Raw genomic sequence first — 22697 nt, forward strand, 5'->3', positions numbered from 1 at the left:
ACAAGTGGTCATCGTGCAGGTAAAGTTTGGGCCTCCCTTTGGTCCCCACTCTGCCTGGTTTGAGATTAGGTACCCTGATTGATGTTGTGCCCCACCCCCTCCCCCACCCCAGCGGTATTCCACCATTGCCAAGCATCAGCCTGTTACTGCTGTTTTTCTTGAAGAATGTTACATACAACGCACTGTGTTGGAATGACACTGGAGATAATTCCTGAAGAAAAAATAAATGGATGCTTTTTTTTTGGAGTCAGGGCCTCATTCTGTCCCCACACTGGAATGCAGTGGCACAATCCCAGCTCATCACAGCCTTGACCTCCAGGGCTCAGGCGATCCTTCCATCTCAACCTCCTGAGTAGCTAAGACTACAGGTGTGTGCCACCATACCTGGCTAATTTTTAAGTATTTTTTGTAGAGACAAGGTTTCGCTATGTTGCCCACAGTGGTCTCAAACTCCTGGGCCCAAGCAAAATCCCACCTCTGCCGCCCAAAGTGCTGGTATTATAGTTATGAACCACCACGCCTGGCCTTAGGTGGATACTTTGATGTAGATGTCTTTCTTTTTTTTTAATGTAGCTTTCTGAGCAGTCTTGGAAAGAAAAATATTTAAGGCAGAGAGAATATTTGGCTTTGGGGAAACAATTCATGAAAGATTGTATGTGCATGTGTGTGTGCTTGCGCATGCTTGCGGGGGGTGTCCCACATATGAGCACAAATGGAATGGAGAGAGGGAGGGTACCATGCAAAGTTTAGGCATGAAATAAGAGGGAGATATGAAACAGGAAAAGATGGAGTATCATAGAAATGTCAAAAACTGAGATAAAATAATCTTAAGACCAGAAAATCAGTTGGTTTTATTCTGATTCCTAGCAAGCTCTAACCATTATTGCCTTCGTGTTGAGAGTATGCAGTACGCTTACCAAATTATCTGGTTATATTGTTATATTATATTATATATGTTAATATATTGTTTCATAGTAGAGCTATCTAACTATGTTGATTATTGTAGAAAAAATTAGATGTATCATAGAAGTACACTGTTTAAAAAGAGTTGGGTTTTTTTTTTTTTTGAGTTGGAAAAAACTCCAGCCCAGGCTGGAGTGCAGTGGCACACTCACAGCCACCCCAGCATCGACCTGCTGGGCTCCGGCGATCCTTCCATTTCAGCCTTCCAAGTAACCAGAACTACAGGCATGTGCTACCATGCCCAGCTCATTTTTTATTTACTGTAGAGACGAGGTCTTGCCAAGTTGCCTGAGCTACTGGTCTCGAACCCGCAGGCTCAGGCTGTTCATTCACCTCGGCCTCCCAAAATGCTGGGATTACAGACTAAGCCACCAAGCCTGTCCTAAAAAGAATCTTTTGGAAAAATTCTTTTTTAAAGCAGATAACTCATTTTTCCATTTGTTTTATAATTTTAAGTATTTATATTATCACTCATTCTTTTTTAAAAGCCCTTTTGGCCGGGTGCGGTGAGTGGCTCAAGCCTATAATCCCAGCACTTTGGGAGATGGAAGCGAGAGGATTGCCTGAGCTCAGGGGTTTGAGACCAGCCTGAGCAACATAGCAAGATCTCGTCTCTACAATAAATAAAAAAAAGAATTAGTCAGTGTGGCAGCGCATGCCTGTGGTTCCAGCTACCTGGAATGCTGTGGCAGAAGGATCGCCTAAGCCCAGCAGTTTGAGGCTGCGGGACCATGAGCATTGTGCCACTGCACTCCAGCCTGGGTGACAGAGTGAGACTCTGACTCAAAAACTAAATAAATAAAAAATAAAAGCCCTTTTATTGTTGGTGAAACATATTCTGCCAGTCATTCATGTGACCTCTTAAGTCAAATAACCTTTGCTAAACTGTTTACTCATCTTTAAACATCGGGGAGGGGGCAATTAGACATGCAAGGTCTCCTTCTAGTCATAACATTCTATGCAGAAAGTACAGTTTGAATAAATCTTTGCTCTATTCATTCAACAAGCTTTTTCTCTTCTTTGTTGTTAGTCTTACTGTGTAGGCAAAACTTTAAGTGCATGTCCAGTAACATTTGCTATGAAATTATTACATTGTATAGTATATTTTAAATTTGAGATGGATTTTACAGGAAAGCAATTCATTGTTATAGGTATATCAGATTTGAGGATGCTGTAGCCCTTTTAGAAACAGATTTAACTTTTAAAAATTGGTGAGCTAACCAGGTGCAGTGACTCGCACCTATAATCCCAGCACTTTGAGAGGCATAGGTGAGAGGATTGTCTGAGCCCAGGGGTTCAAGACCAGTCTGGGCAGCATGGCAAGACCTTGGCTCTACAATAAATCAAAAAATTAACCGGGAATGGTGGTTTGTGCCTGTAGTTCCAGCTACTTGGAAGGCTGAGTAGAAGGATCGCCTGAGCCCAGGAGGTCGAGGCTGCGGTGGCCATGAGTGTGTCACTGTACTCTAGCCAGCAGAGTAAGCCTGACTCAAAAAATAAAATAAAAATAAAATTGGTGAGCCAGTTGTAGCACTCAATACTGACATTACTACTATATTGATGTGTTTATAGACTAAAAATAAAATTATTTACTTTTGCAATCTAGTGGAAGAAAATCCTTGTAGAGAAGAAATTCTTCATATAATAGTATCAGTTGTGAATACTGCAAATAGTTAAGCACTATAAAAATATGTTTATATTATAAAATATGTTCATATTGCAGCAAGAACTTTATATTATGAGGCATGTAAAATACATTTTTAATGTCATAATTTCTGTTTTCTAGGAGGTAATGTACTCAAAGTGATGAAAATTTTCCCTCCCCTTGTACTATCTTGCATCATTCATACACGTAAACATCACACAAACTAAGGTAGAATATTTCAAGCGTTTTGATCTTTGAGAGATAAGATGTCTAATATAGTTAAGCCATCTTAGGTTTCTTCCTCAGTAGGCTTTGCTGGTGTGCTGCCATTTCTAGTTATCTGATTATAATGATCTTTTTTCTCTTCTCAAGTGTGGCTGCACCTGAGGTGCTTAATTAGTTTCTTGTTGACATGTTAATATCCTCTTATAAACGTTGTCTTCATTGACCCTTTCAGTTATGACTTTTCACTCACATCCTTCATGCCTCAACTGAAAGAACATCTCAGGTCACCTCTGGGGACAACTTTATATATTCAGCACATGCCACCTTTTTTTTTTTTAATTACCCTGTTATTTTCTTTCTAGCAGTCATCACAGTCTGTAGTTGTTTTGTGGTCTTCTTTCTTATTCATTGATGTCTGCCACTACAATATAACTTCATTAAGGGCAGATACCTTTTTCCCTAATTCACTGTTATATCTGTTACTTATTTTTGCAGTCTAATAGAAGAAAATCCTTGTATAGAAGAAATTCTTAATATAGTAATATTAGTCATGAATAGTGAAAACGGTTGAGCAATATAAGGATATGTTTATATTGTAAAATATGTTCATATTATTGCAGCAAGAACTTTTTATTATGAGGCATGTAAAATACATTTTTAATGCCATAATTTCTGTTTTCTAGGAGATAATGTACTCAAAGTGTAATAGGGACTCTGTAAATATCTGATCAATGTTGAGTGAGTTAAAGAATCTGTGGTTTGGCTATTGTAGATCTGATTTCTCACCATCTATCTTGTCTCTTGGTCCTCTGATGCTCTTGAAACATCTCCAGAGTGTGTTTTCACTCCACCTGCCTTGCCTCATGCAGTGGTTTGTCATCTCTCACCTGGGCCATGGCAAACCCTCCTAATGTTATTTCCCTCTCCATGAGGAGTGTATCCTCCAGTTTACTCCCCTGTATAAAGATCTTTTCAACTCCTTGATGCTTGTGGGTGGGAAGTTTAAACCCCTTAGCATGACATAGGCAATTGTTCACACTCTGACCCCATCCTGACCTCTCTGGGCTCTTTATTCACCATTTCCCTCCTTGTAGCTTGTTCTGCATATAATCTCTTCATTCCCTGATCAACAGGACTTCTGCACCTACCTGAAATGTCCCTTTCCCTTCCCTCACTTAGAAAATGCCTACTTATCCTTAAGACCTAACTTAGATATCTACTATTCTGTTAGCTTTTTCTGATCAAAGTTAATTTCTTTCTTCTCTGTGTTCTTTCATAGAGCACTTTACTCTGGCTTCTTTCTATCACTGATCACACTGTGTTGTAATTACTATTTATATGTCTCCTTACTAAACTGTGAATTAATTAATTAATTTGTTTATTTGTTTGCGGGCATTGGGGAGAGCAGGATTTATTGAGAGAATAGAAAAAGCTTCCAGAGCAGGAGAGGACCCGAGAAGGTTGCCCTAGACTGTGAACTTTATAAGGGCAAGGATCATGTTTATATAGACAACCATGTCATAGATTTTAGGGACCTAAGAAAGTATCTCTTACAGTCTTTTTAAGTATATTTCCCTTGCTACTTCCTCAGCTTAGGATAACACTAGGGCCTTCATCAATGAGTTGGGTTTTTAAACCAAATATCACCTTGAGTTGGCATCTCCTAAACCTTTAACATATTTCCATTTGAGAATAAACAGAGAAACATGAGATCAACTTTAAGTTGCTGATATTTGTAATAATCAGGAGCAAGGGGCAGTACCAAGAATCATGCACAACTGATTCACATCTGGTCCTACTGGACACATAGCCACCACCTCACATTCATTCTGCTATCCAGAGTGAGAACCTGAGGGGTAAAGAGTTGAGATTAAATGCTACTTGCTTTTCATAATTTTTAAAATATTTCCACTCTAAGACAATTTATGTACTTGGGAGAAAAAAGATCCAAAGCTCTCTACCATAGCCCTGAACCTAGACAACTTACATTATTTTCACTTAATAACTCCTGAGTAGCACTCAATCTTTGCTTATGTTAACACTTTAATTCTTATGATATTCCTGTTAATTCAGTGGTACTACCCTTCACCTTTCACTTTATTTTTCATTTAAAAAAAAAAAAAAAACTGGGCTGGACTCGGTGGCTCAGCTTGTAATCCGAGCACTTTAGGAGGCCGAGACAAGTTGATTACCTGAGCCCACGGGTTCAAGACCCACCCGCTCAACATGGTGAGACCTCGTCTCTACAATAAATAAAAAAAATTTGCTGGGCGTGGTAGCACACACTTGTAGTTCTGGCTACTTGGAAGGCTGAGAAAGAAGGATCGCCAGAGCCCAGCAGGTCAAGGCTGCAGTGGCCAGGAGCATGCCACTGCACTCCAATCTGGGTGACAGAGTGAGACTCCAACTCAAAAACAAAACAAAACAAAAACTGAAGCACAGTTTAACAAACCATAATAAATTAGCTACATGTGGTGATAAAAGGCGTTTTGGTTAGCCTTGCTTTTTAATTTTTTAGAAATGGTAATAAACAATATAAATGAATCTTGAGATAGAAGGCCAGAACATGAAGGAGTTGTCTATGAACCTTGATATAGAAGCAACAGTGAAGTAGGGATTTCAGTGAAGACTTGACAGAATGTAATAGCCATACTGAGATATTGCAGAGGCTAGTGAGTGAAGAGACACTAGATTTCAGAAAAATTAGGATCAGTTGGCAGAATTATTCTATTCATGCAGCTATCTTGGATATGACAGGAGCTATTACAATTAATATTACTAACATTCATTCCACACTGACTCTCTGTTGAGATACTATCCTAAGACTTTTACATGCATTAAATTATTTTAGTCCTCACAACAAGCTACATGTTAAGTGCTATTAATTATTTTCTTTTTCATTGACAGTACAATGGTGAATGAGATACATATGTCTCCATATGTTTCTGTCTTCACAGAACTTCTGGAGAGTAGGAATGACAATCTAGGAGCAGGCCATCTAACATAGTGTGGGAGGGGCTATGGTGAGTAAACGTAGGCACTATGGAAGCACCTAAGAAGGGCATCTAACCCAGACCCAGGGGACCATGCAGTAGCTTTCCAGAAGTAACTTTGAAGCTGAGACCCAAATGCTGAGACAAAAATGGTAGATGGAAATGTGTTCCAGGCAGAGGAAACAGCACATATGAAGGCCATGAGACGAGAGCAAGCCAGAGAGAAGGTGGGTGGGAAGAAGAGGTAGGCTTGTCAAGTAGTGGAACCACTGTCTTAGGGGGAATATCCCTAGGAAGGATACTGCATGGGCGTCTAGTGAGAGGGTACCTGGAGAGTCTGTAGTTTTATGACTACTCATACTTCAAATGGCTTTCTTCAGGTATCAAATCTGTGTGTGTTTATCATCAGTATTCTTGACCCTAGACTGCCATGGTGCTTTCATTCATTTGTTTAGTATACATTACTGAACACCTCTGTGTTATAGTTAGTGAATTTCTGAGCATGTGAAGATCTGTGAGACTCACTGCTTTCAAGGAGCTCTAGTAACCCTCTCAACGCTCAAGGCATTTTGGTAGAGAAAATGATTTTGCACCCTAGGGAACGTCTTCTTTCTGTGTTATTTATGACTAGATGGGGAATACTGCAATTAGAACATTGTTGGTCATTAGTTCTTCAGCCTTCTAGAAACGAAACTCCTCTGTTTTAATGATAGTTTTGCTTTAAAACAGAAATCTTGACAAATCTATGACTCTCAGGGGACCTTGACCAAGATGAAGCAAGTATGGACAAGGAAGCAAGTTCCAGCTTTCAGCATTGTCATGATCAGAACAGTGTGTATAGGACCATTGTTAAGAAACTTGACATTGAGAGTGGAGGCATACTTGAGAAACAGGGCAGGATGCCAGTCACATATTCTCTATGATCAAGAAGAGGAGAAAGTCAGATATTGCTTTCATATTTTCCTTTGTTCTCTTCTGATTTCTTGTCTAAGATTTCATAGCAAGTTAGATGGAAAGCCAGAATTTGAATTCAGGTCTGTCAACTTTCAGCCTATAATTCTTAATCACCTAAATATCATGAAAAGACCCTGGAATGGCAGCTTCTGTATTATTACTTCCTTTCCCTTCTCTCCCTTTTACTTTCTTATTTCACTTTCTCTCCTTAATTGTTGTTAGAAGTTTTCCACACTTCTTGCCATCATGTGATTTTTCACCCTTTAGAGAAAAGAACATATTAATGAACAAGTATTTACAAAAGAGGCAAACAGCAAAGTGCTCCACAAACATCTTAGAATTGGGCCAGTAAACTATTTCACTGTAACTGAAGGCACATCTTGTTTAAGTGGTGAGCTGAAGAAAGGCCTGAAGAGGACCCAGCAACCCGTGTTTTGTCTACTGTCCAGATGGTGGGAATTATTGTAAATAACAACACTTGCTTCATCTGAGATAAGCTTACAGCTTTAGACTGTTTTCTTGACGCATAAGTTATATGATTTCATAATGAGAGCATCCACTAAAGAATAGGTCATATTCAACCTTTAATTCTACATTTTCCCTTTAAAATATCTACTTGTATTATCTGACTGTGTAGCCATTTCTTGCTACATTTTATTTTATTTTGTTTTGTTTTGTTTTATTTTTGAGTTGGAGTCTCACTCTGTCGCCCAGACTAGAGTGCAGTTAGCCGCTCCCGGCCACCGCAGCCTCGACCTGCTGGGCTCCGGTGATCCTTCCGCCTCAGCCTTCCAAGTAGCTGGAACTACAGGCACGCGCTACCACGCTCGGCTGATTTTTGATTTATTGTAGAGATGAGGTCTTGCCAAGTTGCCCACGCGGGTCTCGAACCCGCGGGCTCAGTCAATCCAGTCACCTCAGCCTCCCAAAGGCGTGGAATTACAGGCTGAGTCACCAAGCCCAGCTACTACATTTTATTTAATAGTTATAATTATTTCGTGTTTCTAAAATTCTTTTTCTTATTGGAGTTCAGTTTGCTTTGCCTTCTTTTCAGGTGACTACTATTTACTCATTTTGAGTAAGCAACTTTATGAAGCTGCTAGGACTTTGATCATTTCAGCAAGATTTATTAAGCACTTTTATTTTTTGAAAATGCACATGCACCCACAGGATTTTGTTTGAATTACTAATTAGGTTCAACTCCCCCCATAAATGCTTGATATGAACTTCTTGACTATAATTTTTTTAAATGGCAGCTGCCAGGCATGTTGGCTCAAGCCTATAATCCCAGCACTTTGGGAGGCCAAGGTGAGAGGACTGCCTAAACTCAGGAGTTAGAGACCAGCCTGGGCAACTTGGTGAGACCTTGTCTCTACAATAAATCAAAAAATTAGCCAGGCATGGTAGCACGCGCCTGTAGTTCCAGCTACTTGGAAGGCTGAGGCGAAAAGAACACCTCAGCCCAGCAGGTCAGGGCTGCGATGGCCATGAGCATGCCACTGCACTCCAGCCTGGGCAACAGAGTGAGACTCCAACTCAAAAAATAAAATAAAATAAAATAATTTATATTAGCTTTGTTATTACTTTAATGTATAATTCTGTACAATTCAGGTTGAGTTTTAAGAAAGTGTAAATACACTTATTGTTAAAATATTACTTCATCTATTTTGGTTTTAAATTTTAAAAATAACAAGTACAAGTTAGGTTATAACAATTTTTCAATGAAAACTTAACATCACATTATTCACCTTTGCCTTCAGTCTATTATACTGAAGAAGTAGATTGAATTTTTAGGTCTTTCATTTCCCAGAATATTTCTAAAGTTGACCTAGGGAAGAAAACTTTTTCTTCTCCTCTACCAATACAAATAACTACAGCTGTTTAAAAGTAGCATTATGCCAGTATTGTGATTTTTCTAAATGTTTAATGATCCTCACTATAGATTTCTCTGTAGCATGTAATGCTGTTTGGTAGAATTTTACCCACAGTAGAACTGCTTTCAATATTGGAATTAGTCCTCTCAAAGCCTACCATGCTCTATCAAACTAAGTTTATGTAGTATACTAAATCTTTTGTTGACATTTCAACAATACTCACGGCATCTTCACCAGGAATGGATTCCATCTCAAAAAATCACTTTTAGGCCGGGCATAGTGGCTCAAGCCTATAATCCCAACACTTTGGGAGGCTGAGGCAAGAGGATTGCTTGAGCCTGCAGGTCCAAGACCAGCCTAGGCAATATGGTGAGACCTCGTCTCTACAATAAATCAAAAAATTAGCTGGGCATGGTAGCACACTCCTATAGTCCCAGCTACTTGGAAGGATCACCTGAACCTAGCAGGTCGAGACTGTGGTGACCGGAAGCTTGCCACTGCACTACAGCCTGGGCAACATTGAGACTTCAACTCAAAAACAAACAAACAAAAAACCACTGTCTTTGCTCATACATAGGAAGAACTCATCTGTTCAAGTTTTATCGTGAGACTGCAGGAGTTCAGTCATATCTTCAGGCTCCCCTTCTAACTCTCTTACTGTTTCCACCACTTCTGCAGTGACTTCTACTGAAGTCTTGAACCCCTCAAAGTCGTCCATGAGTGTTGGTATCAACTTCTTCCAAACACCTGTTAATATTGATATTTTGACCTCCTTCTGTGATTCACAAATGTTCTTAATGGTGTCTAGAATGATGAATACCCTCCAGAAGGTTTTCAATTTACCTACTTCACCTATCAAAGGAATCACTATATGTGGCACTATAGCTTTGCAAAATGTCTTTCTGAAATAAGAAGTCTTGAAAGACGAAACTACCCCTTGATCTATGGGCTGCTATGTTGTGTTGGGCATGAAAACAACGTTCGTCTCCTTGCACATCTCCATCAGAGCTTTTAAGTGACCAGGTGAATTGTCAATGAGCAGGCATATTTTGGAAGAATTCCTTTTTTCTGACACTAGCACTCAGCAGTGGGCTTGAAATATTCAGTAAACGTTGCTGTAAACAGATGTGCTGTCATCTGAGCTTTGTTGTTTCATTAATGGATCACAGGCAGAGTTGATTCAGCATAATTCATAATGACCTTGGGATTTTTAAGATGATAGGTGAGCATCGGCTTCAACTTAAAGTCACCAGCTGCATTAGCCCCTAACAGGAAAGTCAGTCTGTCCTTTAGAATCTTTGAAGCCATGCATTGACTCCTCCTCTCTAGCTATGTAAGTTGTAGATGGCATCTTCTTCCAACAAAAGTCTCTTTAATCTGCATTGAAAATCTGTTGTTTGGCTGGGCACCATGTCTCACACCTGGAATCCCAGCTACACAGGAAACTGAGGAGGAGTTGGGAGGATCACTTGAGGTCAGGAATTCGAGACCAATCTGGGGAACACAGGGGTCACAGGCTGGAGCATAGGAGGTCATGACTTACCACTGCCTCGACCTCCTGCTGGGCTCAGGCAATCCTGTCTCTTTTTTTTTGAGTTGAAGTCTCACTCTGTCGCCCACACTGGAGTGCAGTGGAATGCTCACAGCCACCGCAGTCTCGACCTGCTGGGTTCAGGCAATCCTTACGCCTCAGCATTCCAAAGTGGCCAAAACTACAGGCGCGTGCTACCACGCCCAGCCAATTTTTTAATTTGTTGTAGAGATGAGGTCTCGCCAAGTTGCCCAGACTGCTCTCGAACCCCTGGGCTCGGCAATCCTCTCACCTTGACCTCGCAAAGTGCTGGGATTACAGGCCTGAGCCACCGTACCTGGCCAAGCCCTGTCTCTTAAAGGAAAAAAAATGTTTACTGTAGCCACCTTCATCAGTTATCTTAGCTAGATCTTCTGGAAGCTTACAACTTCTGCATCAATACTTGCTGCTTCACCTTGTACTTTTATGATTTAGAGATAGCTTGTTTTCTTAAACCTCACGAACCAACCTCTGCTAGCTTCTTACTTTTCTTCTGTAACGTCCTCACTGCCCTCCATCATCACAGAATTGAAGAGAATTGGGGCCTTGCTCTGGATTAGGCTTTGGCTTAAGGAAATGTTGTGACTGGTTTGATCTTCTATTCAGACCACACAACTTTCCTCATGTCAGCAATAGGGTTGTTTGCTTTCTTATGATTGGTACGTTCCCTGGGGTAGCACTATTAATTTTCCCCATAACTTTTTCTTATTTTGGGCCAGGCCCAGTGGCTCATGTCTGTAACCTCAGCACTTTGGAAGCCTGAAGTGGGAGGATCACTTGAGGCCAGGGGTTCAAGATCAGCCTGGACAAAATAGCGAGACCCCATCTCTACTAAATAAAATAAAACAAAGTAACATAAAATAATACAATAAATTATTTGCTGGGCATGGTGGCTCACGCCTGTAATCCCAGCACTTTGGGAGGCAGAGGTGAGAGGATTGAGAGACCAGCCTGAGTAACATGACGAGACTCCGTCTCTACAATAAATTTAAAAACTAGCCAGGTGCGGTGGCACATGCCTGTGGTTCCAGCTACTTGGAAGACTGAGATGGAAGGATCACCTGATCCCAGCAGGTTGAGGCTATGGTGGTCATGAATATGCCACTATGCACTCCAGCCTGAACAACAGAGTGAGATTCCAGCTCATAAATAAGTAAGAAAGTAAATAAATAAATAAATAAAAATAACTTTTTCTTTGTATTTACAACTTGGCTGTCGGTGCCATAGGCCTAGCTTTAGGCCTATCTCTGCTTTCAACATTACTTAATTACTTTGAGCTTTGGATTTAAAGAGAGATACACAACTCTTTCTTTCTTTTTGACACTTAGAGGCTACTGTTGGGTTATTAATTGGCTCATTTCAATATTGTTGTGTGTCAGTGAATAGGGAGACTCACGGAGAGGGAGAGAGGTTGGGGAACAGCAAGTCAGCAGAACACACAGCATTTATCAATTCAGCTTACTGACTTTTATGGGTATGGTTCATGGTGCCTCAAAACAGTTGCAATAGTAGTATCAAAGATCACTGATCAGTGATTGCCATTACAGATACAATCATAATAAAATCGTTGGAAATATTGTGAGAATTATAAAAATGTGACAGAAAAACAAGAAGTGAGCACATGCTGTTGGAAAAATGTCACTGATAGACTTGCTCTACACAGGTTGCCACAAAACTTTAATTTGTAAAAAGTGCAGTATCTGCAAAGCACAATAAAGCAAAACCCAATAAAATGAGGTATACCCATTGATATATTATTTTGGTCAGTTCTATGCAAGAAATCATAACTTCATGATGAAATCTTTGAGCTCAATTTATCTTAAATAAAAGTATAACTAAACTATTTTATTTAAAATGAAATCTTGTGTATGTGTATGTATGAACTATCTTTTGTTGCTAAGGGAAAAAACAGTGATTGGGAAATGAGTAGACTGTTACGAGATGGCTTTTGTCTTATTTTTTTTTTCATCTTTAAGCCACATTTTATAATGGGCAAATTGTTTGAAAAATGTCAAATGTAAATATTTTTTGGCCCCACCATCTCTTATCAAGCTAATAGCCAAATCTACCTGTGTTATAGTGCCAGTTGTATGTTAACTCACACTAAGACACTCGTTTGTGACATTACTTTAAACTATTTTCTGCTTGAATAGATTTGCAAAGATAAAATGACAAGACATCTGTCTTATTCACATATTGAAGTGTATTTTAGTCAGCTTTCTCATACTCCTTGCTTGTCCCTCTCCTCATGCCAACACCTCCAATAATAAAATAGTGGCATTCAAGTTGGCTGGAAGTTTCTTCCCAGACCTAAAATGGGGCTATATCCCTCCAAGTGGTGAACATATCACTTTTTTGACAGAAAGAATCCACCACCAGATGTCTGTTTGCAAGGTTGCCATTTGTTCGGTTTTAATTAGATCCCTCGCCATTTGTAACTTTCAGGGTCCTTGCTGCCGCCTGTCTTTTTTCTGTTTGATGTTATTTTTGTTGTGAATGTTGGTAACATGTAGTGCACAGGCCTCATCAGTGATGACTAAATCCCCCTTCTGCCCTCTGTGTCACTGCTCTTACAACCACTCTCCCTATTAAAATGTTTCACACAGGAGCATTTTGCCTAAAAGATCATAGAAGAACCATGCTATCTTTCAGCTACTGTAACTTTTAAATTTTAGTTAACGTTTTTTGAACAAATAAAATTGACATGGTTCTAAATCCAGAAGGTCCAAAGTTATTACAGCAAGTTGTACCCTTCTTCTTCTGTCTCCTAGCCACACAGTCCCTCCATACAGACAATAAATATTACTTTCTTCCTTATCCCTATGAGGAGCTCTTGTGTGTAACTAACACATGCATATTAATATTGTTTTTTCTTTTTTATGCTGTAATCAACTGTTCTTTTTCACTTAATAATATATCTTGGAGTTTTTTTTCATATCAGTACATAGTTTTGACATCTGTATGTCTTCATAATACTCTGTCATGTGAGTTTACTGTCTTAATCAGTCTTCTTTGACAGCTGTTAGGTCATTTCCAATCTTTTGGTATTATAAACAGTGGTGCAATGGATAATTTTTTAACTGTTTTTCATGAGTGTGATCATAACTATAGGGCAAATTCCTAGAAGTAGAATTGCTAGGTAAAAGGAAATATGCATTTATAATTTTCATAAAATATTGCAAAATTGTCCTCCATAGAGTTACTTATTCACATCATCCTTAGCAATATGTTAGAATATCTGCTTTCCTACATCTTCACAATGTGTTTTTTTACAGTGATGAATAAAAACTATTATGTTACTTTTAATTTGCCTTTTTTTTTTTTTAAGACAAGGTCTGGCTCTGTTGCCCATGTGCAACATGGCTCTTGGCAGCCTTGACTTCTTGGGTTCAAGCAATCCTCCTACCTAGGTCTCCCAAAGTGCTGAGATTACAGGCATGAGCCACCATACCCTGCTGCATTTTTCTTTATTACAAATGAGACTGGGTACCTTTTCATATGTTTAAGAACCATTTATATTTGTCAATTGCCTGTTCTTACCCTTTGCTGTTTTTCTAGTAGACTAGTTGGTCTTTTCTGTTTATTAGGAAAATAACTCTGTGTTATAATTTGTAAATATTGTATTTTTAAATATTTGTAAATAGAGTATTTTAATGATCATTTTATCATGATCTCCAAATTTCTCTAGATATAAAGAGATGATGAATATAAGAATGGAAAGGGTAGATGTGTATAGTGAGATGCTGTCAGTCCAGCTTCTTGTAGGGCAGAGGCATTTGTTAAACTGTGTGTGTGTGTGTGTGTACGCACACAAAAACACTGGAAGAGTGATATTCCTTTTCTAGAACCTAGAAGTAAATCTCTTTCATTTTCATGACTTCATCTATAGTTTTTCTGATTTCTGTAGTGAGTCATATAAATTCAGATTAAGCAGTACAGAATATCAGTGTGTAGTTTATCTTAACATTTTACATTTTCGATTAAGTAAAATGCTCCTGACTTTTGTCATAATTGTTACAGTTGTTATCTGCCCGCTATCCCCTGCGCCCCGCCCACCAAACCCGGCTTCCCTCAAGGAGAGGCATGTTACATCTTTAAGAAAGTGGCTGTCATAAAAGCTTGATGAAAATATAAATCATATTCTTTAGTAATTGTTCATTAACTCTTTAATATCCATGGGAGACTTCCTTATAAATATGAAAGACTTAATTTTAAAAGAGGCACGTATGTGTGAACTGCTGTTGAGCATACACAAATAAATTAAAATCATTCTCTGAGCATTTAACATACTTGTGATTCAGAGAGTAGATTTTATTTATTTGTTTTTTAAGATACCAGGAACTGAAAATGTTGGCATAGAGCCATTCTAATTACTAGCTTGAGAATGATTGTGTCAGAAATGAAGTTAATTGCCATGTGGGTGCTCCCAATTAGAACTTTCTCACCATATTTTCAGCAGTTTGGTATCTGTTATTACATCTGTACAAGCAAAATAACAAATTCATTTAGAAGCTAGAATAAATTGACAGAAGCTTGTCTCCAAACCAAGAAAAATCTGTAATTTACTTTCAAATAACTCATTTGTTTTTACTGCTAACTAGAAAACCTGAGCTCTCTAGTCACATATTTGAACAGACTTGTTCAATTATGGTGTTTATAGATTTTCAGCTGTTTTATATTGATTTATGACTGAGTCAATTTTTGTCTCATGAAGAAGCTAAAGAGAGGTATCATTTTGTAAAACAAATTTATTAAGAATAAAATGTTGGCCAGGCTCGGTGGCTCAGCCTGTAATCCCGCGCCTTTGGGAGGCTGAGGTGAGTGGATTGCCTGAGCCCGCGGGTTTGAGACCCACCTGGGCAGCGAGACCTCATCTCTACAATAAATCAAAAAGTCAGCCGGGCGTGGTAGCGCATGCCTGTAATTCTGGCTACTCGGAAGGCTAAGGCAGAAGGATTGCCGGAGCCCAGCAGGTCGAGGCTGCGGTGGCCGGGAGCGGCCACTGCACTCCAGTCTGGGCAACAGAGTGAGACTCCAACTCAAAAAAAAAAAAGAGAATAAAATGTTTTGGGCAGCCCCTTCGGGTCCCTTCCCAGTGTGGGAGCTTTTCTGTCCTCTCAGTAAATCCTGCTTTCAAAAAAAAAAAAAAGAAGAAAATGTTTTGGCAGTTTCTCTCGCCCATGCCAGCTCTGACATACCTCTGTTTCTTTATTCCCTTCTTTCTCTAATAAACTTTGTTTGAAAACTTAAAAAAAAAAAAGAATAAAATGTTTTTATGGTGGAGTAAAAGCATCCACAATCAAATCCTCATAGATATTTATTGACTTGTAATAATTGATACCTACTAAATGTTTAATATGAGCTGGGCTGGATACTATATTTCTTCTGTATTATTTTTTGTAATAGTAACACACTGCAAAAGATAATTATTATCTACATTTTACATATGAGAAAAACTGAGGATTAGTGCCCAAATCACACAGCTGGAAAGTTTCTGAGCTATAATTTGTACCATTATTCAGAAAAATAAAGAAACATACATTTCTTGGACCATTCAAGTTATCTTCAATATTATAAAGAACAGGCAGTTTTTCTTAGTAGCAAGGAGTTAGAGATTTGATCACAGTTCAAATAAAGGCCTAACAGTAAGATCCTCCTGATTGCATTTAGACATGGAAGTGTCAGAGAATAGTAAAAGTTAAGATTGGATGGAAAAGGGGCTGTGTAATGGTAGACTTTGAAGTAAAAGAGTTTGGATTGAATATATTTTGTTGCTGCTCCTCATACTATTCCACCAAAGTACCCCTCAGGCATGAACTCATTTCTGAACTGAGGGGGCATATCATAACTATTGCATTTACAAATGACAGAAACCCAGTCAAACAAGCATGGGCAGGGTAGGGGGGATAATTATTGACTTACATAATTGGGAAGTCTAAGGGTACAGCTAACTTTAGGCATGGCTGGATCCAAAATCTCAAACACTATAATTGGGGTTGGCGCTCCCTCTCTCTCTCCTCCCACCCCTACCTTCCTAAGATAGACCCTTAGTACAGTCTGCAGCCCTCTTCTCACATTCTACCAGTTCAGCAACTCCAGCCAAAAGTCTTTTCTGTTATTTGGAGCAGAAACATCTTGGAGGAAGATTTGGAGCCATACATCCACTTGAGAAGCCATCCCGTGGCAGATCAGCTCTACTCAAACCCTATGGGATGCACTCCCCAACAGAAAGAAGGAAACTTTCTCAAAAGGATTGGGAGGGTTTGTAGACAGAAGTGACCACTGGCTGCTGAAGGATGTATAGCCCAGTGCAAGCCAAAATGTCTTTGAAATAGTGAATTTTACCTTTAAAACTCATGTCAATTTTGTCTGATATGTCTATATGTATCTGTTACAATATTTTTTAAATGCTCCATTTTGTGGATTGCGATCCTCCGGGAATTAGACTAAGGAATAAAATTTGAATTCAGGAGGTTCATTCAGGAGTGCTTTTGGGAAGCAGGACTGAGCATAAGAAAACTCTGAACTATGGTGCAGATGCAGCAGCCTCAGCCCAGTCTTACGGGGTGCCCAGAGGCTGGGATGGCACTTCTGAGATGTTCGCAATTGAAGCAAGAGGTCTTGACCTGCGTACTTCCATACAGACCCACACGACTGGAATGGGGCTCCCCCAGGAAGACATAACCCTGGCAGAGCAGCTCCCTTTGGCCGAGGGCAGTTCCTGAGGAGAGATTATGAGCCTTGAGCAGACACCTCCAGAAGCAGTAGAAGAGTACTCCATCCTGAAATGGAGGGCAGTTTTCCACAACTTTCATCACATTATTTGTGAATAAAATTCACTCAAGGAAAATGCGTCAGTGCTTATCAGTTGTTTTCCATGCTCTATACCATATTCCTCTCTGTACAATTTGACTAGGCGACCCAGTCCAGGTACCCCAATTTGAGAGCCACAGCAGAGACACTGGGAGCCCATCATAGGAGAGTGAGAAGATAGACCAAATGAGGTAGTAACTAGAGCAGAAGGAACCCATTCAGAGCTTACTGTCATCATCTTTGTGGTCGTAGCAGTAGAAATTAAGAAAAAATATAAATATTTGCATCTTGCTGAAAACCTTCCATCTTCTACAGTGTCTGTCTTATTTGTCTTGCTTTCTCTTTTTTTGATCCTAAAAGGACCTGGAAACCATTGAAAATTTTTAAAGCAATATAGGCTTATAAAGATGAGTTTCTTTATCATGCTTTCAGCTTCTTTCACTATCTTTTGGTTTATAGGTCGCTGGGTGAACATGCTGTGAGATTAGCCTTTGCGTGACAGGGGAAAGTATGGCAGAAAGAACTGGGTTCTCAGCAGTGTGAGCAGCCCCATCCTGCACTCTCAGTTATGTCTAGCAAAAGGAGTGTAGTTAGAATGTGGGTCCATTTATACATATTGATTTTCCCAGGCAGTAAGATTTTGTGCCAGTTTGATGCTGGCTGAATCTTACTGATCTGTTTAGTACTATAATTACTTCTTTTCTTCTGTATGGTATTAGAAATACATTTATTTTTCTTTATTTTATCTGTCAGATCTATCTTCTATCTATCAGCTTGGATAAGATACTTAAATATGGTATGAGTTTGGGTTGAAGACTTTACTGAATTGGACAACTGTGTGGCATAGATATCGCTCCTCTACTCCCCCAAGAGTTTCTGAATTTAGAGGAGAAAATTCAAAATTTCCTTGAATAATATTCCCTCTGATTGAGTTTCCTCTTATTAAAGTTCACTTAGTAAAGAGGTATTGAAGAGATTTGTGTTTAAACATTCTTTTTAAAGTGTCTTAATTAACTTACTGAGTAAACATTTAGTAAGCACTTACTATATGCAGGGTACTAGTCTGGAGATCTGAGAATCCTATCAGTGAACAAAATGCATAAATAAGTAAAAACTGCTTCTCATAAAGTTTACAGGTCAATCAGGGGCAACAAGACAGTAAACATATGAAATAAGTTAACCATTTAAACCATTAAAAGGCAGGAGGAGCTGTGGGAAAAAGTGTAACTAGGGGTATTGCTAGTGTCCAGGGATGGGACTTGGAATATGGTCAAGGTAGGCCCCATTAAGAAGGTGACATTGAGCAAGAATGGGAAGGATGTGAGGGGATAGTGCTGTGGATCGAGGTAAAGCTGTTAGGGAAGAACACCCTGAGGCAGGAGAGAGTAGAAAGAGTAGGAGATGATATACTTATCTTGAGGGGTGGGGCAGGGCAGGGCTTTGGGAATGCTGCTGCTGGTGACTTCCTAGCCTCATAAATAGAACCAGAGGTAGTTCACCTTCCATCTCTTTCACCATTTTGATTGTAAAAAACTAAAATTAACCAGTAGAATGATATATACTTTAAACCATTAATTGCTTTTGGGATAGAATCTGGACAATCGCACCAGAGGAACAGAATAAACACATCTACCTCTCCTTTTTGTTTCCTTCTCTCTCAGTTCTGATTTTGATACTTGATCAAGGTTGTGGACGTGCATTGAAAATTGCAGCTTTAAATCATCAGAGATTTTTTCCAAAGACACACAGTGCTCCCTAGCCAAAAAAAAAAAAAAAAAAAGTTAGGGATTTTGACTATCAGAAATACTGTATATCCTAGTGCAGTACATCGTCAAAGTTAGGAAATAGAGTCCTAATTTAGTAATAATGATTACTACCCAGATTTTGATGTAGTGTTGTGCCAGGCATTAAGTACTCATTGTCTGCAAAGACCAGTTACAAGTCATAAATTCTGTTCTCCTTTTTTGTGTAATAGCAAAACTTACAAATATTCATAAATGTTCATTTTAGCAAAAATACAGTAGAAACTGTATCCAGTTGTTTCCTGAGGATTATCTAAGTCATTGAAAGCAAGATCAAGACATTGCCAGCAGGACCACTTTCTCACCACTGGTGTCCCTTCTGCAAGATTTACTTTGTGGCTGAGAGCCTGGGGCCACATCCACCTGCCTCAGGGCTTTTCCACTACTGCCAGGACGGACCCCAGGCTGGTTATTTAGCCTTTAGAAGCCTCAGTTTCCCTTAGAATGCAGATTGTGGCTAGGGTTAAATGATGGCTGTCTAATGGCTCAGGACTTGTTAGCTGCTATTATTATTGCCCCAATACCCCCCAGAGCAAAGACAGGAAAAGAACCAGACTCTGGGTAACTAATGGGGCTGGGACAATTCACAGGAGCATCTAGATATGCATGGTTTGAGTGTTGCTTACCCCAGGGGCTGTAAATGAAAGGCTTTACTGTATTTCATTGATTATATATTCAGTCTTGATATATACTGAGATAAAGTGAATTATGATTTATTGAACTTAGGAGGTAGAGGGAAATATCCTGGGAGCCTTCTTTGTGCTAAACAGTGTCCATAATTTACTTTAACACATTATTTCCTTTAATACTCATAACAACATTGTGATTATTTTTCTTCTGAAGATGAACAGGCAACCCAAAGAAGGTGACTTAGACAAGGCCATAAAACAAGCATGGCATCTTGTTACATTGTCTCAACCAGGAAACATGACATTTCTTTTTTAAATAATTATGTTAACATATTCTGAAATTACTGGAAATACTTACTTTTCTAATTTTCCCGCTAGGGAGAGAAGAAACAGTGTTATTTATACCACCTTTTCTTCAAGTATTCAGAGTAATTTGTTCTTTCTGTATTAATACTCCTTTATATTATTGAGTACAAAAAGCAGGTGGTGTTATCCTCATTTGGCAGTTGGTTAATGTGAGATGTTAAAGACAGGTGTGGTAGTGCACATCTATAATCCCAGCCACTTGGGAGGCTGAGGCAGGAGGATCACTTGAACCCAGGAATTTGAGGCGGGCTTGAGCAACAAAGGGAGACCTTATCTCTAAAAAATAATAAAAATTAAAAATGAAGTGTTGAGAAGCTAAAAATTCAAGGCTTAGAAGTGTTTTATATTAAGTTTGCATTATTCTCATATAAAACAAAGTAGGTTATGCAGTGCATTTAAACTCATACTAAGTGCAAGCAGACAGCTCAGTAAAAAGTAAAATATATTAGGATTGAATACTATGACTAGAAAAAATGTGCCATAAGTTTAGAATTAATATGAGTGTATATTTTACCAAACAAGATGTTCTTAAAATTGCAAATGCTGAATTGATATCATTTAAGAGACATTTTATTAATGGAAATTTTTTCATTAAATTATTTGATAAATATATATTAAGCATCAAAAAGTGCCAATACTTGTTTTAGCTTCTGAAGATAGAATTCTCTTCATTAAATCTAGAGGGAAGGCACAAATATGTATACAATTACAGTGTTGATAAGAACTACAGAAGAAAGGAATATGGTGTTATAAAATGTTAGAATGGAAGGATTTGACTTATTCAGGGAAGAGGGACTTCGCTGAAGAACGGGTGATTCTGTTGATGCTGATTCTTGAAGGAAGAGTTGGAGGAGGCAGTGAAAGAGACCAGCCATGGGGTGAGGAGAGGAGAGCAACCAGGTCCACATTGCTTTGGAAGCCTGGGCAGAACACAATGGTGTTCAGAGTAAAAGATTTGCAGCAGAGGTGAAAAGAAGAGCGCCTCAGTAAAAAAAATACAGAGGAACTAAGAGATCGAGTGGTGGATTGAATATGAGATTGAGGAAGAAGAACTGTCAGTGTAGCTTAAGAACTGTGAATCGATACTATGGCTGAAAAGTCACAAAGCTGCAAAGGAAACGAGCTGAGCAGTCTCTCTCTACCTCTCAGTAAGACTGTCCATTTTAATGGACTTTGAAGTTTAAAGAAGAATGGATTCTGTACTTTCTCCTTCACTGACACTTCAGTATGTGTTTTATCTGAAGATATCTTTTGGGAATTTTAATTTGAGAAGATACCTTCATGAAATTTTCATGCCTATTTTCTTTTTATTTTAACTGATAGAATCTTAAGAAGATTCAAGAAATGGAAAAGAGTGATGATTCTAGCACAGACCTGGATGAGCTGAAAACTGCTGACTGGGTAAGATAGCTGGAAATGCATTCTGATCTCTTTAGTGTCTAAGAAATAGTATAATGTTTTCTTAAAATGCTGGTTATTAAGCTGGGCTCGGTGGCTCAGCCTGTAATCCCGCGCCTTTGGGAGGCTGAGGTGAGTGGATTGCCTGAACCCGCGGGTTCGAGACCCACATGGGCAGCGAGACCTCATCTCTATGATAAATCAAAAAATCAGCCGGGCATGGTAGCGCATGCCTGTAATTCCAGCTACTCGGAAGTCTGAGGCAGAAGGATCGCCGGAGCCCAGCAGGCGAGGCTGCGGTGGCCGGGAGCGGCCACTGCACTCCAGTCTGGGTGACCGAGTGAGAGTCCAACTCAAAAAATAAAAAATAAAATGAAAATGGTGGTTATTAATTAAGTACTGTAGTATGAATTGATGGAATATGAATTTGAGTATTAGTCTTCCATTTGAGGAAATATCTAGTCCCCATTTTAAAAAGCTTTCTGATTTGATCTGAATCACCCCAAATATCTGAGAATTTGGGTATTTTCAAATATTAATATTTCTAATTATATTAATACTTGAACATACTCTCCTGTATAAACCAAAACTTACACTGTGTTTTCAGGATTAAGTGTGAAACTAATAGTGTAGTACTTTCTTTTACCAACAGTTACTAGATTGGAGCCCTGGGGATGCAGAGTATATAATATGGGATTTCTAGCTTCATGAAACTCAGTCTAGAACAGAAGACAGTTTTATACAACAGATAACTGCAGTGTATTCGTGTGACACTTTGAGTATCTACTGTTTTTCAGGCATTATACTAAATCCTAGTGACACCAAAAATCCCTGCCCTCATATAAAACTTAAGAGTTGGTAGGCATGACAACTTTGCAGACAGGACAGTCAGTGTCAAGAAGTGTTAAGATCGGGTAAATCCAGGTATCAGGGAAAGGCACATTTTAGGATTCTGACTTTTAAGGTTAAAGATACTGGATAAATTATACCATTATTAGATGAGAGAGTATAGGAATAGATACAGATTTGAGAGACATGAATGGGTGTCTTTTGACCATGTTAGGTTTTGTTTGCCCATTCTTTACTAACAGATATTGAGGTATAATAGATACACAATAAGCTGTGCTTATTTAAAATGTATAACTTGATATGTTTTGATGTATATGTGTGTACATATACACACCCATGAAACCAACACTGCAACCAAAATAATGAACCTACCCATCGTCACCCCAAGTTTCCTCATACTTTGTGTGATTACATGGCAACTATTCATTTGCTTTCTGTCACTATAGATTAGTTTGCATTTTCTAGAATTTTATATAAATGTAATCATATAGTATGCATTGTTTTTTGTTTGGTATCTTTCACTCAGCACTTGATTTTGCAGTAACTATATTTACTTGTTAATTTTAATGAGCTTTAATAGTTTAGTTAAATATTGTATTGATTGACTCTTCACACT

General features: G+C 38.8%; 1 protein-coding gene across 2 annotated transcripts in view; it reads left to right on the forward strand.

Moving 5' to 3' along the window:
- The window catches only part of SPIRE1 (spire type actin nucleation factor 1), a 157213-nt gene that overhangs the window by 76406 nt on the left and 58110 nt on the right, over positions 1 to 22697 (forward strand). For both annotated transcript variants that reach the window (XM_008058931.1, XM_008058932.1), the window contains exon 4: positions 21158 to 21235. In XM_008058931.1, the coding sequence (XP_008057122.1) occupies positions 21158 to 21235 (78 nt within the window). The remainder of the gene's footprint in view (positions 1 to 21157; positions 21236 to 22697) is intronic.

The sequence above is a fragment of the Carlito syrichta genome, unplaced genomic scaffold, assembly GCF_000164805.1.
Source record: "Carlito syrichta isolate Samal-C Ts95f unplaced genomic scaffold, Tarsius_syrichta-2.0.1 Scaffold303652, whole genome shotgun sequence".
NCBI lineage: Eukaryota > Metazoa > Chordata > Mammalia > Primates > Tarsiidae > Carlito > Carlito syrichta.